Source organism: Anabrus simplex, chromosome 5 (assembly GCF_040414725.1).
Source record: "Anabrus simplex isolate iqAnaSimp1 chromosome 5, ASM4041472v1, whole genome shotgun sequence".
Taxonomy (NCBI): domain Eukaryota; kingdom Metazoa; phylum Arthropoda; class Insecta; order Orthoptera; family Tettigoniidae; genus Anabrus; species Anabrus simplex.
In genome coordinates, this window is record NC_090269.1 from 241307425 (window position 1) to 241322839 (window position 15415).

At 38.4% G+C, this 15415-nt stretch overlaps 1 protein-coding gene across 6 annotated transcripts in view; it reads right to left on the reverse strand.

The window, feature by feature from the left end:
- Nucleotides 1–15415, reverse strand: part of LOC136873942 (transcription activator GAGA) — a 200828-nt gene that overhangs the window by 57957 nt on the left and 127456 nt on the right. For all 6 annotated transcript variants that reach the window (XM_067147315.2, XM_067147317.2, XM_067147314.2 and 3 more), the window contains 2 exons: nucleotides 14581–14783; nucleotides 1620–1802 (listed from right to left, as the gene is read on the reverse strand). In XM_067147315.2, coding sequence (XP_067003416.2) covers nucleotides 1620–1802; nucleotides 14581–14783 — 386 coding nt within the window. The remainder of the gene's footprint in view (nucleotides 1–1619; nucleotides 1803–14580; nucleotides 14784–15415) is intronic.

Sequence of the window (15415 nt, forward strand, 5' to 3'; positions counted from 1 at the left end):
ATTTAATTCAGTCATGGGCCATGTCAGGATGTAGTCTTACAGCTTTCAGGTTGTTGTGCACTGTATCGATCCATCGCTGTCTTGGTCGTCCCTTGGGCCTCTTTGCAGCGACTTCCAATGTATACGCTGACTTTGCCAGTGTATTGTCTTCTGCACGCAACACATGCCCAAACCAGCGCAGACGGTTTTCCTGCATTTTCCTCTGGATCAGTCAATGCCAAAGTGTTTCCTAATATTGTCATTTGAAATATGATCCAGTCTAGAGATGCCAGCTGTCCACCGAAGCATCTTTGTCTCCATGATGCTTAGTCGACATTCCACCTCCTTCGTAGCAGGCCAACTCTCAGTGCCGTAGAGAGCGATGGGACGGATAACAGTCCGGTAGATCTTAGATTTCAGATGGTCCTTCATCTGACGACCGCAGGTGACGCCCGTTGTCACTCGCCACTTCAGCCAGGCTGCATGGATCCTTGTGTTGACCTCATTAGTAAGTCTGCTATCATCAGAGAGTGCAGAGCCAATATATTTAAATTCCTCTACTCGTGGTAGATCTTCATCATCAACGTGGATGGTTCCAACTTCTCGAGGATTTGGTTTCAAATATATGATCCTCAACAGTTTTACTGGTCTGTAAGGTTCTATTTCATGGATGTTCCCTTCAGTCATGGTCATACACCTCAGTTTTGGTGACTACCACAAATTACAGGTTTCAATCAAGGACAGATGTTATACTCACCGATGTTAAATCAAGACTGTTATAGTTTGCAATTATAACTGTTGATCTGATTGTCACTGTCAAATTCGCTATACAGACTTACTTGGAGTGTTTTTAAAGTGTGTTTATTTATCTAGGGTTCATGTTTTTAGACAGATTCAGGTATTAATATTTTTATGTATTAATGATAATGACGGCTGATGACAAAAAAAAGGGTCGAAACTAGTATCAAAATAAAAAAATGAGGATATAACTAATACTAAGATATAGTTTTATTCACATGTGTTTGTACTGATTAGGTGGACCACTTAAAATCAAATCATATGATAAAGGAATGCAGCTTGAAGTAAATAATTTACTATATACTATTAGGAAAAATACTCAAAGAATAGTTTATACGAATTTAGAATGTTTTTAGATGCTCTTTGGACTTCAAATTTACAAGTTCCTCTGTGCTTTAAGAAAAAGTAGGAGCACCTTGCATGGAAACTGCAGGAGCTCCAGCTGCACCTGCCGTCACTTCCACTAATTTGTACCACTACCTAACTAGTCTTTCAACTTTCCTGTACAACTGTTACTGTTCTTATTATCTCTGTTCTTTTCTGACATTGACAGTATTTGATTGGTGAATTTGAAGAGTCTTTTACTTTACTTTTTGTGTCCCTTTCGTTTCTTTTTTTTTTTTCCTGACACCCACACACACCAAAATGTCCTTTAATTAAAGATGTAAGAATCTGTTGATCTCAGTGTCTTGGCATTTACAACACTGATCACCATACCAAACTGAGAGGGGGAGATGGAAGAGGGGGTTTGATTTACACATGATATAGGAGCGAGAGAGGAATAAACCGATAATGGAACATCTAATGGGATAACAGAAACATCCAGTAATAATGATAAATACCTGAAATGTAAGGGATGCGACAGCTTGAGACATCTTTCCTTCCTTACAAGCTGCAACAGCTTCACTCAGTCTATGTTGTTTGAATCCATCAGCATCTGGATCATGTTTCCGAAGGCAGGTCCAAGGCAATCTCCCTGCTTCCACTAATCGAGCCTTCTCACGGAACAATGTTGTTTTCGGAATCTTGAATCAAATAAACAAATCACAAATAGAATAAAATACAGTTTCTGAGCCTGATAGGATAATCTTATCTGATTATCTGATCCTATGAAGTCTATATATAACAAACACAAAAGGGAATGCTGAAAATTAGGAATTTCTCTAAATTCCTAAAATGAACTAAATACACTCATTTGATTTGTTAATTACATAGAATTGAAGAAGCATAACTACATGCAATAGTTACGTTCAGTTCAGAGAGACATATTTACATTTAGCAATTTTAGGAATAACTTATTTCGTCCTACTGAAACAATCTAAAATTTTACGAATGAGACACATAGACAGATAATTCCATGCAGGCCATTCATTCATTCATTCATTCATTATCATTATAGACTGTTATGCCTTTCAGCGTTCAGTCTGCAAGCCTCTGTGAATTTACCAAACATCGTCACAATCCTCAATTTGCAAATAGTGTTGTGGCCTCATTTAGTTCTATACCTCTTACCTTTAAATTGTTAGCAACCGAGTCTAACCATCGTCGTCTTGGTCTACCTCTACTTCTCTTACCCTCCATAGCAGAGTCCATTATTCTCCTACGTAACCTATCCTCCTCCATTTGCCTCACATGACCCCACCACCGAAGCCAGTTTATGCGTACAGCTTCATCCATCGAGTTCATTCCTAAATTAGCCTTTATCTCCTCATACCGAGTACCCTCCTGCCATTGTTCCCACCTGCTTATACCAGCAATCATTCTTGCTACTTTCATGTCTGTTACTTCTAACTTATGAATAAGATATCCTGAGTCCACCCAGCTATCGCTCCCGTAGAGCAAAGTTGGTCTGAAAACGGACCGATGTAAAGATAGTTTCGCCTGGGAGCTCACTTCCTTCTTACAGAATACTGTTGAACGCAACTGCGAGCTCACTGCATTAGCTTTAGGACAACTTGATTCAATCTCACTTACAATATTACCATCCTGGGAGAACACACAACTGAAATACTTGAAATTATCGACCTGTTCTAGCTTTGTATCACCAATCTGACATTCAATTCTGTTGAATTTCTTACCTACTGACATTAATTTAGTCTTCGAGAGGCTAATTTTCATACCATACTCATTGCACCTATTTTCAAGTTCCAAGATATTAGACTGCAGGCTTTCGGCACAATCTGCCATTAAGACCAAGTCATCAGCATAGGCCACACTGCTTACCACATTTCCACCTAACTGAATCCCTCCCTGCCATTTTATACCTTTCAGCAGATGATCCATGTAAACTACGAACAGCAAAGGTGAAAGATTACAGCCTTGTCTAACCCCTGTAACTACCCTGAACCAAGAACTCATTCTACCATCAATTCTCACTGAAGCCCAATTGTCAACATAAATGCCTTTGATTGATTTTAATAATCTACCTTTAATTCCATAGTCCCCCAGTATGGCAAACATCTTTTCCCTCTGTACCCTGTCATATGCTTTCTCTAGATCTACGAAACATAAACACAACTGCCTATTCCTCTCATAGCATTTTTCAATTACCTAGCGCTTACTGAAAATCTGATCCTGACAGCCTCTCTATGGTCTGAAACCACAATGGTTTTCATCCAACTTCCTCTCAACGACTGATCGCACCCTCCCTTCCAAGATGCCAGTGAATACTCTGCCTGGTATACTAATCAATGAGATACCTCGATAGCTGTTGCTATCCTTCCTGTTCCCTTGCTTACAGATAGGTGCAATTACTGCTTTTGCCCAATCTGAAGGTACCTTACCAACACTCCACGCTAATTTTACTACTCTATGAAGCCATTTCATCCCTGCATTCCCACTATACTTCACCATTTCAGGTCTAATTTCATTTATTCCTGCTGCTTTATGACAATGGAGTTTATTTACCATCCTTTCCACTTCCTCAAGCATAATTTCACCATCATTTTCCTCCTCCCCATGAGCTTGGCTGTTCACAACACCACCAGGATGATTTCCTTTTACATTGAGAAGATGTTCAAAATATTCCCTCCACCTCTCCGGTGATTCCCCCCTGTGGGTGGGGGCGGTAGAATAACACCCACGGTATCCCCTGCCTGTCGTAAGAGGCGACTAAAAGGAGCCCCAGGGGCTCTGAACTTTGGAGCGTGGGTTGGCGACCACGGGGCCCTTAGCTGAGTCCTGGCATTGCTTCCACTTACTTGTGCCAGGCTCCTCGCTTTCATCTATCCTATCCGACCTCCCTTGGTCAACCCTTGTTCTTTTCCGACCCCGACGCTATTAGGTTTGCGAGGGCTAGGGAGTCTTTCATTTTCACGCCCTTCGTGGCCCTTGTCTTTCTTTGGCCGATACCTTCATTTTTCGAAGTGTCGGACCCCTTCCATTTTTTCTCTCTGATTAGCGTTATATAGAGGATGGTTGCCTAGTTGTACTTCCTCTTAAAACAATAATCACCACCACCACCATCTCCAGTGATTCCCTGGGATCTATTATGAGTTCACCTGAATTACTCAAAACACTGTTCATTTCATTTTTCCCTCCCTTCCTAAGATTTTTTATTACTGTCCAGAAAGGTTTCCCTGCTGCTTGACCTAGCCTTTCCAGGTTGTTACCAAAATCTTCCCATGACTTCTTTTCGGATTCAACAACTATTTGTTTCGCTCTGTTTCTTTCATCTACATACAAATCCCTGTCTGCCCCGGCCCTTGTTTGGAGCCATTTCTGACAAGCCTTCTTTTTACATTTACAAGCTGCTCTCACTTCATCATTCCACCAAGATGTTCGCCTTTTCCCAACTTTACACACAGTTGTTCCTAGGCATTCCCTTGCTGTTTCTACTACAGCTTCCCTATATGCCACCCATTCACTTTCTATATCCTGAACCTGCTTACTGTCTACTGTTCGAAACTTCTCATTAATCATATCCACGTACTTCTGTCTAATTTCCTCATCCTGGAGATTTTCTACCCTTATTCGTTTGCAGGCAGAGTTCACTTTCTCTACCCTAGGCCTAGAGATACTTAGTTCACTACAGATCAGATAGTGGTCTGTATCATCAAAAAATCCCCGGAAAACTCGTACATTCCTAACAGATTTCCTGAATTCAAAGTCTGTTAAGATATAGTCTATTATGGATCTGGCACCCCTAGCCTCCCATGTGTAGCGGTGAATAGCCTTATGCTTGAAGAATGTATTCGTAACAGCTAAACCCATACTAGCACAGAAGTCCAGCAAACGCTTCCCATTCCCATTAGCTTCCATATCTTCCCCACATTTACCCATCACCCTTTCGTATCCTTCAGTCCTATTCCCAACTCTCGCATTGAAATCGCCCATTAGCACTATTCTATCCTTGCTGTTGACCCTGAGCACGATGTCACTCAATGCTTCATAAAACTTGTCAATTTCATCCTCATCTGCACCCTCACATGGTGAATACACGGAGACAATTCTAGTCCTAATTCCTCCAACTGACAAATCTACCCACATCATTCCCTCATTTACGTGCCTAACAGAAACTATGTTGTGTGCAAAGGTATTCCTGATAAAGAGCCCTACCCCAGACTCTGCCCTTCCCTTTCTAAACCCGTCAAGTACACTTTATAATCTCCTATCTCATCCTCGTTATCTCCACTTACCCGAATATCACTTACTCCTAGCATATCCAGATGCATCCTCTTTGCTGACTCAGCCAGTTCAACTTTCTTTCTTCCGTAAGCCCCATTAATATTGATAGCTCCCCATCAAATTCCATTTCGTTCGCCAAGTTGTTTCCAACGAGTCCCTCGCCTGTCAAATGGGAGTGGGACTCCATTACTCCCATAGGTCCGAGGCTTGCTTAAAATGTTCTGAGCTCGGTAAATTCATGAAGCAGGATGCTACCCTACTAGCACATAGTCCAAGTGAGGATCTCTCCTCTAACGGGTTATGGACCACCGGTGGATTGTATAGTCCTAGCCGCCTGAGCACAAGGAGGGCCAGGACTCAGAGTATGTCCGAGAGGCCCGCTCCCATTCCATAGCAACTGGTATCCCGACTCTCAGGACCACTTACTAGGCCACTCAGCTGTTACCCATGGTTCACGAACTAGGACATGACTACAGTAACCCACAAACAGCGATAATATATTTTTAAATGTTGATGTGATAAAATCAAAACTTTAAATGACAATACCTCAAAACAGTGTTTTTGTAGTTATGCTTATCTGATCCTAAGAAGTCTATATATAACTCACACAATAGGGAATGCTGAAAATGAGGAATATCTCTACATTCCTAAAATGAACTATATACACTCATTTGATTTTTTAAAAAGTTATTTGCACACCAAGAACGAGTTGTGAGAATTGCATGAAAGTTAATCTGGGTGATTGCAACGTTGATGTAAGTGATTACAATATCAGAACAAAAGGATAATTAACTGCAAAAAAACTGAATAGTTGAAATGAGGCTCTAGTACTCTATGGGTCCGTTTTATCCTTGGATACAAGATGTGATAAGAGCGGGCAAAGAGACTAACAGGTGTCATATGGTATCCTGCGATGTATCTGACCATATTTGCTGCAGCTAGTTCTCTGGCTAGTGCAAAATTCTAAATTCTAGGCTGCTGAAGTTGGTGCCCCAGGTAGTCCCTAACAGGTTCAATGGGCAATAAATTTAGGCCACAGGAGTGTGCAATATTGAGGAGACATTGCTGCAGCCAACCATTATTCTGCTGGGAAATACCTCCAGGAAGCCCTGCATGAAGAGCAACACAAGTGCCTCCAGTACATCCTTCACACATCGCTGTGCTGATGTGGAAACACCATCTAGCAGTTCAGCGTCAACTGGTGGTTATTTACAGTGGCGTCCAGTGGATTGCAAACTGCTAACACCACTCAATTAGATTTGGTGATTGATGACCTGATTACAGAATTAACATTTACCAGTTCCCGTTTTGCAATTGAAATTTTAATGATTGGCAGTAATGGAACTAACAACTCTACGAATATTAATGCAAGAAAGAGCCTGGATGATGAGCAGACTCCACATGCTAAGAATTTAGAGCCTAATTTATTTTTCAAATTTTACTCTTTGTTCATTCCAGATTTTAATGTCAACTGTGTGTTTGTACATTTGTTTTTTATGTCAATTGTGTGTTTGTACATTTGTTTAGTTATTAGATGTATTACATTAAGGCTGAAGATGGCCAGCTAAGGCTGAATCTATTCCCAATTTAGTAATGTAATTCAAATATACTGCACATTGTAGTATTGAAAAGGTGGACCATTACGACATTAATTTAATGATTATTATTGTGATCACAATTCAATACGGATCAAAACCATGAAGTTTATATCCTATGATGTAACTGCAGGCCGAGTTTTGCAGCAACGTGACTATTCCTTCACGGTGCGCAATTAATTTCCAAATTAGTGTATGTTTCAATGGCCAGGCACTCTGATATGAGTTCATTGGCCATGATGATGGGTGGTTTGTGATATTCACTTATTTGTGCGCACCATCTTTGATCAAGGAGATAGTTACTCCTTGCCTCAGACGAGATAATCGTAATGCAAGTGTATATGTTGCTGTGTCCTGTGTGATGTCTGCATATTAGTGCTGGGCAGTAAGATGATGATGATGATGATGATGATGATGATAATGATGAGGTGGGAAGAGGGTGAAAACTGGTGTTGGCGCAGCCTACTACTCTTTAGTAACACCAAGAGGCCTGCTCATCCAATGGATGAATCACCATAAACAGTGTCATATGCTCTCAAACCCAGAGACGGATCCTATCATCATGGCCAATGAACTCATATTTAGAAGTTTACAAACTTGTTTTTGTTTAATGAAATTTTACCTAACAGTTTTGTTCCTGCATTAAATACATAGGCTGTGTCACTAAAGTTTGCTAGGGATGAATAGTGACTACAGGATAGTAAGTATTGAACTCAAATTCATCCTAGGAGTGATCGGAGGACTGGCAACGATAGGCTGCATGTTGCCAGTGACTGCCGAATTCAGGACTTCACAAGTAATACTCGAAATATTAGCTGAAAGTATACTATTTTCTATGCAATGAATAGCAAAGGTAAATTTTCAAGTATTTCAATTTAATAAAACATATCAAAATTTTGTTGATAAAGGCTTCTTCTAGTGGTGCTGACCTGATTACTAGTATTAACAAAGTGATCCCTTTGAAAGGGCTTATACGCAGCCAGTTTTCTAAGCTTAAAATAGATGAAATAATGAAAGCAGCAGAGATGTACAGTATGATGCAGATTGCACAGAAACAAGTGCTAAATTAAGAGCAAAAATATCACTATGGAGAGATAATTGGACAACTTCTCATCCAGAAGAATTTACAACGCCAAAAAGTTACATATATTAGCTCTATTTAAAGGAGATTTCTTTCCCAATATTAGACTATTGCTACAAATGTTTACCACTTTGCCAGTCACAACAGCCTCTACAGAGAGAAGTTTCTTGGCCCTACGTAAGTGCTAAAAACCTACAAGTACAATGGGAGAGATCCTAATCAATGGCCTTTCATATTTATAACTGATCAAATGTTGATTGATATGAATTGTTAATACCTAACCGTACATAGTTAAGTTCATGTACCGGTAATACTTTAAACATTATGAACTGGAATTATGTGGTGAAATAAATAACAAATGACCTTAATTGTCGACTGAATATAAAAACCATGCTAAGTGCCAAAATGTAAGTTCTGAGATAAACAGAAGAAAACATTGTCATTTTTACAGTTTTTTATTATTTCTTCCAAAAAGGTGTAAAAATGTCAGAAGCACTTACTTTATAAACACTCATGAAAGCTTAATGTTACCTAAGGAATATTATTCTTGTAATTACCTCTTTTGTCTGAACATTTTATGAAATGAGGTATGTGCCAACCCCTGTTCCATTAAAACCGGGCTAAAGTGCCGTTAAAGTATCACAATAATTAAAAGCAAAATTTACAAGAGCAGAGTTAGCAAACAACAGGTATGGACAACATTTTGATAAAGAAAGAAGAAAATATTTTTTAAGTGAATTTTATTCATAAAACAAAAAAAATCTAAGTACTCAAGTCATAATAATAGTAGGCCCTAAGTAAAAAGTAGTGTTCTTGAAAACTTTGTTGTAGAAAAAATTAATAATTTGAAAACAATGTAGTGTACAGTACTTTTCTTTAGGCTATAATAATTGTTATACAAATATTAAAAGATTTAAAACATAAATGGTGTTCTTCAAACCATGGCTACTGTGTTAGTTCAGTGTAAAAAGGTTTGTTTTCTTCCTTTAGGAATGGAATCATCTTTTTCAGAGCTTCCTTCTTTTCAGGCTTCAATCTTGATGTCATTCCCAACCGTGGCAGTTCAAAGTTTTTTATAGTTTCATTTGTTACCCCTTTTTTAAACACGTTTGTTTTTGCCCAAAGTTCAAAATCACTGAAAGATTTTTGTGTATACGGTTCCTGGAAATTTCTAAAGTTGTGTATGAAGGCAACTTTTAGCTGCTGAGCTGAAGTCATAAAAATCTTCTTCATTCATCAAAGCTGTTATAACTGTTTTTTTTTTTTTTTTTTTTTTTTTTTTTTTTTTTTTTTGTGCAAGCTGTACAGAGAAGTCTGACAACATCCAAGGGAACCTCACATTTCTCAACTCGTTTTCTTTTTTCTACGAGACCAAAGTTGCGGTCGCAGCTTAAGTAGGAGTGGCCTGGGACAACATACTCTGAACCTCATCAACATAGTTGTTAGAAACCAAATATATAAAAAAAAACCCAAAAGCATCTTATTCTTATTTTGGCCCCCCACAGTTGTCGCTCCATACGATCAGTTTTTTCTTGTTTGTTATGTTACTTTTAATGCCTCTGAATATGCATCTGGCGATTTCACTGCCTCCTTGGCCACTCAAACCCTCATGCCAAACAAACATAAATCCCTGATTGTTGTCAGCCATGTGCAAACCCAGATTAAAACAAGACAATTGTTGTAAGTAATACATTTGGCAGTGGGTTAGTGTTGGTAAAGAAAACACTTGCTGCAAGTCGACTGAAATTGTACAGATATCACTTACAGGAGCAGCTGATTCCCTGTAATCTAGTTTCAGCATTTCTCTAGCACGCTCTGCTTTCCTGTGGTGAATTTCCAGTGAGGTTCGGTATAGTTCGTTGTTCCTCAGGTCATTTTGTATTTTGTTGTGCAACAAATCGCTAGTATTACACGTGTCTTTTCTCGGTTTCCAAAATCTTAGGTTTGGAAAGTATTTTCCCACAGTTTCTAAGTAAAACCGGTACTGAACTGTAGTATCATGATGAAGTTCTCTAAAAGCTGCATGCAACTTTTTGAAGTTCAAATCTTCACTTAAAAACAAATTTGAACTCCTGGCCCTGGTATAGTGGCTTTCCTCTTTTGGTAAACTTTCAATACGATCAATTATTAGCTTTACATCTTGAGCAGTGTATTCCCTTTCTTTAGTTTTTGTTACAAGTGAACTATGTAGTGCGAGTGGAATGTATTTTTTTTTAAACTTTATTTGTAAAATACGATATGATGTTTTATTTTTAATGACCTAACCTGTACTGTATAATATTGTAGCATAGGCATTTGTAAATAGTAGAATTCTGTTCTATATTTCCTGGAAGGATCCAGAAAATTACATGAATTATGGAACAGGGTGTGTTGTTTTGTGGGTAATGTATTCTAGAAAATATTTCTGACTGTTCTGGAAATACGACATTCGGGATCAGGCGTATTCTAGAATGTTAGTCAAAGTTCGCGATCGAAAGTAAGGTTGTGATTGGTGAGTCTAGGTGGCGATAGGGAACTCGTGCACACTGACTGGCTGCCTCCAAGGCCGGAATTTCCTATATATAGTGAGCGAGGCAGTGTTCGAATGAATTCTGTATCCTGAATTCTGTCGGTCTTGGTATATCTGTCTGCGAGCAGCCTATCTGGTTGATGTCCCCCGGTTTCCAGGATGGCACTCTCCTCGGGTAAGCACTCTTGAATTCCGTTCCTGCCAAAATTTCCGTAATGTTCCGATTTGCTTTTCATACAGGAGTCTGCCCTAACCTCGCCTAGATTCACCAAATTAGTTACATATGACGCCTTTGTTTTTCAGCTGGGCTTACCTGTTCGTTTCCGAGGCATTCCTATTTCTTGTTTCACTAAAATATGTAGATTGTAGTTCTGTATCACTTGAGGTACGCTAGATTTTGGATAACCTGTTTCAAATCACTGTAAATTTGCATTGTACAACTGCATTGGTAACTAGATGTACAGTTGATTTCAAATTTGAATTTACACTGCTACGAAATAAGCTATGTATATCACTGAACTTATAGCTCGGAACTTGGAATTGTATTTGGAATGTATTTGTAAAATTATTTTGTAAATAATATTTTTCAAATTCAAGGATCACGGCGATTTATTTTCGGAATCCGCTATCTAAGCCATGTCCATGCCTTTGGTAGGTTTCCAGCCTTTTCACCTTCCCGGTTTATTGTTCACTAGTTGGCCCTACTGACATTTATGTACATGTTTTGTTGGAGATCCGCGTAATGCCAGCTACTGTTTTTCCGAGTGTGTAGTGTTTTTTTATATTGTGTATTTTGCTCTTACCTTCCCCTTTTAACTGTGTTTGTGCCTTGTTTGGTGTTACCACTGTAGTAGAGGTATCAGTTTTGTTACCCCTACGTTCAATATAGGTAACGTCACCCCGCTTCTTTGCTGCAACTAGGGTTTCGACTCTTCGCTTTGTGATACCGTGAATTTCACGGAATGTTCTTTTACACACCTGTGCATGTTTATCTTTGTCATCAGGAAGTGAAAAGTAAACAGTTGCCTGCTGACGACTTTCTTCTGGAGCTGTGAATGAACCATGCCGCCTACGTTTAACATCACTAACACCTAAAGAGTCCCATTAAAAATGAATTTTGCTTCACGTGGTCTGCCAGGCTGTAAAAATGGTTAAATAAATTGATCATTTGTTCATAACCAATGTTCTTACATTCATAACGGCAACGGCATACAACCTAAAAGTAAAAGTAAACCAACAAGACATTAGAGGCATTACTATTACAGTATTGCCGAAAGTAACCTGTTTGCTAAGTTACTCTGCATAGTACAACTAAAAAACTAAAGCCTTAAAACAATCTTAGGCCTACTCACACCTTTTTGGAATAAAGATAGCCTATAAGGTTAACATTAGCATTCTAGGCCTACCTCTTTTGCAGGAACAGTTTGCTATTTCCCTCATAACTTTTCCCCTCTGACCTCTGCTTCTTCTTAAATTGGGAAGCACTTCCTTCTCCACTTTTACAGCATTTTTTCGGTGCATCAATTATTAAAACACCACAAAACACTTAAAACACTGAACTTGCACAAAAAAGCAGCACACAATAATCTGCAGGACTTCCAAGTAACTACAAAACCAGTCATATGGCGCTTGGCACATAGCCCGGATTTTGATACATGGTAGGTGGCACTTAGACCCAGGCGAATTCTTGTGGCTACTTGCAGACTGAATATCACATAGCCCGGTTTTTACTGCACAGGCATAGGCATATAGCCCACGTTTTAGCAATAAAATGGAATTTGATTGTTTTGGCACTTAGCCCGGTTTTTATATTCAGTCGACAATTAGCGTTTACTATACTATAACAACAGGAAGTTGTAAAATTTAAGAAACAAGATTTACACTTCCGAAGGTGGAAATGGCCCTAAGGTTCACTCAACCTACACCAAAAATAAGTACCAGGTTAATTCCTGGGGGCAAAGGTGGCCGGGCGTAGAACTAACCACTCTACCCCATCACATGCCGAAGTTACGAATAGTGGAAGTCTTTACCACCCCTTCAAGGGCCTTTATGGCCTGTATGGAGATGACTTTGCTTGCTTTGCTTATACTATAACAACGTCCTTAAAATAAACTATGGAAGTAAAATGTCTCACTTACTCGTTTTTGTTTCGTGGTACCTTTTTAATTTAGCCCCTCCCTTTCGGGAAAGTCATAGAAAAGAAAATGGGACTTCTTGTGGAGACGTTGCTATTGATAAAATGTTGTGTCAAAGCTAGCTGATGTCAGTAATTATGTTGGTGCGGTAATCAATTGGATCCAAAAGACGGTCAAGTGGGTGTTATTAACCCCGTTGAAACATTCGTTGGAAGAAATGATCGAGTTTTTTCTTCGTACTTAAAATTGACAGTGATTTTACTATCTTGAACTCATGCTATGGGAATGGAACAAACATCCTCCTTGGATGATTGTGCTTACACTCAAAGCCGCCACAGTCTTAATGATGTATAAGAATAGGATCCATTTTGGTTTTAAATGCTCAAATATTCATGATTAACCACGTTTTAATCTTCAAAAACTGTTAATTCACAGTATTTTTAACATAGCAATTTCTGTGCAATATCGTTATTTTAGACGTTATAGTAGGGGCCCATAATATTTTATGAAATCATTGTCCAACATTTTACTCTATAGTTTATAAGATTAGAAAGATTCCATATCCATTAATTTTTAAGATTGATACAGGCTGATGATGCCCGTAAAAAAAGGGTGAAACATGTACCTATGACTTTTATGTATTAAGTATAAATTTTAACCACATGAAATAGTGGATTATATTGTGTTGTACTGAACAGGTGGATCTATAAATATTATAATAATATATGAGATATACGTCAACTTCAATACGGAACCAAAATGAGAATAGTTACTTGTAACAATATTGTCATTGCCGATGAAACTGCATTGCTTCATTTTAATGCAAGCTCAAATGGTCTTATGGTTTTAAAGGCGAAAGTGCCAGCCAAGGAATCGTACAAGGGTGAGGGATTGGGGTCATTGTAGTGTACTGCAATGCACATGGGAGCGAGAAACTTTATCCCCTAGTCATAGGAAAGTTCGATAAGCCACAATGTTTCAAGGGCGTCGGGCACTTTCCATGCCAGTACAAAGCATCTAAAAATGCAAACAGTACAGAAATCCAAAAAATAATGCATTTGCACAGGGAAACCAGCATAATTTATCCTCATCTTTGAATCATGTGATTTTTTTTCTTTTGTTGCGTAAGGTTGTGTTTGTCAGTGATTTATCCAAGTGCATTATTTGAACATTGTAAATGCACCTTGTTGTTGGATACATTTCGGAAATAGTTTTTTCCGTGGCATTTGAAAGGTTTAAACTGTGAATCAAGGTGATTGCATGTATTAATGGGTTTTAGAATACTTTGTCACGCGGCAAGTGTTTACATTTCTGAAGTACGAGAGAAGTGCCATGGTGGGAAATCATCCAAGGATAGAGTCATAGGAAAGTTTGATTTTAAGGGCATCAGGTACTTTCTATGTAAATACAAGGCATCTAAAATGCATACAGTATAGTAATCCAATTAATAAAGCACTTGCACATGGGAGCGAGCATAATTTATCGTCTTTGAATCGTGTTTTTTTTCTTTCTTTCGTTGGGTGAGGTTAAGTTTTGCCAGTGAGATATCCAAGTGCATTTTTTGAATACTGTAAATGCACCTTCTTGGATACATTTCAGAAATAGTTCTTTCTTCATGGCATTTGAAAGGTATAAACTGTGAATCAAGGTTAACTGCATGCAGTAACGGGCCTTAGAATAGTTTGTAACGCGGCAAAGGTTGGTACTTCTGAATTGCGAATTGGCGGTTAATTCGAAATCACGTAATTCGAAGTCCGATTTTTTAGTCCCAATGACTTCGAATTAATGAGGTTTTACTGTATAACAAACAGATCCAGTTTTAATTTCTAACAGAAAATACTTTAAATGGCATCTTACCTGATAATGAAGAGAGACTTTGCTGAGATTTTCTCCCCTTTCAAGTGCTCTAACAGCTGCCTGCTTCTTTTCAGATCCATAAGTTTGCTTCATTCTTGCTCGTCGGCTCATAGTATAACTTCCTCCTTCCTTCTGCACACGTCGCCAAAGAACAGTTTTAGGTATTTTGTACAGTTCTGATGCCTGTTGCAAACTAGCTCCATCTGTGTTTTAAAGAATTATAAATTAGCCAATTTATCAATGGGCACAGCCAAGAATAAAATATATAAATTCTAAACTACATCCACTTCAAATTACAAAACTAAACTGAATGAAAATCAATCCTGAATCTAAAATGAACCACATAATTTGAACAAGACTTTCTGGAAATATTTTATGGTTCATGGCAAGGCCATACCCAGAAGGGATGTTAGGAGTGGGGGGTGGGTTCAAACCGCCCATCCCCACCCCACCAAAATAAAAGACGACTTGACAAATTTAAACAGCACATATAGGTTTTCAAAAATTCCACCCATTACAACAGAACTATTATGAAATCAATAATTTGTAAAATGAAACAATTTAATTTAACCTACAAATATAAATATTAGGGACAGTCAAATGAAAACTGAACGTCCGCTGCAACATGACCATGGAATGGTTTTATTAAAAAGTAATTACCAAAATTGTTAATACATTAATTTTAAATAATTTTGAAAATATAGCTTTCACAAGCTCATTGTACTTTAATCAGACTTTTAGTTCATTAAGTTGTGTCAAGTACATATACACTGCCTGACAAAAAAATTGAAGCACCCAGAAGGGGAGGAGGAAACGAAATGAAACTTCACTTGTT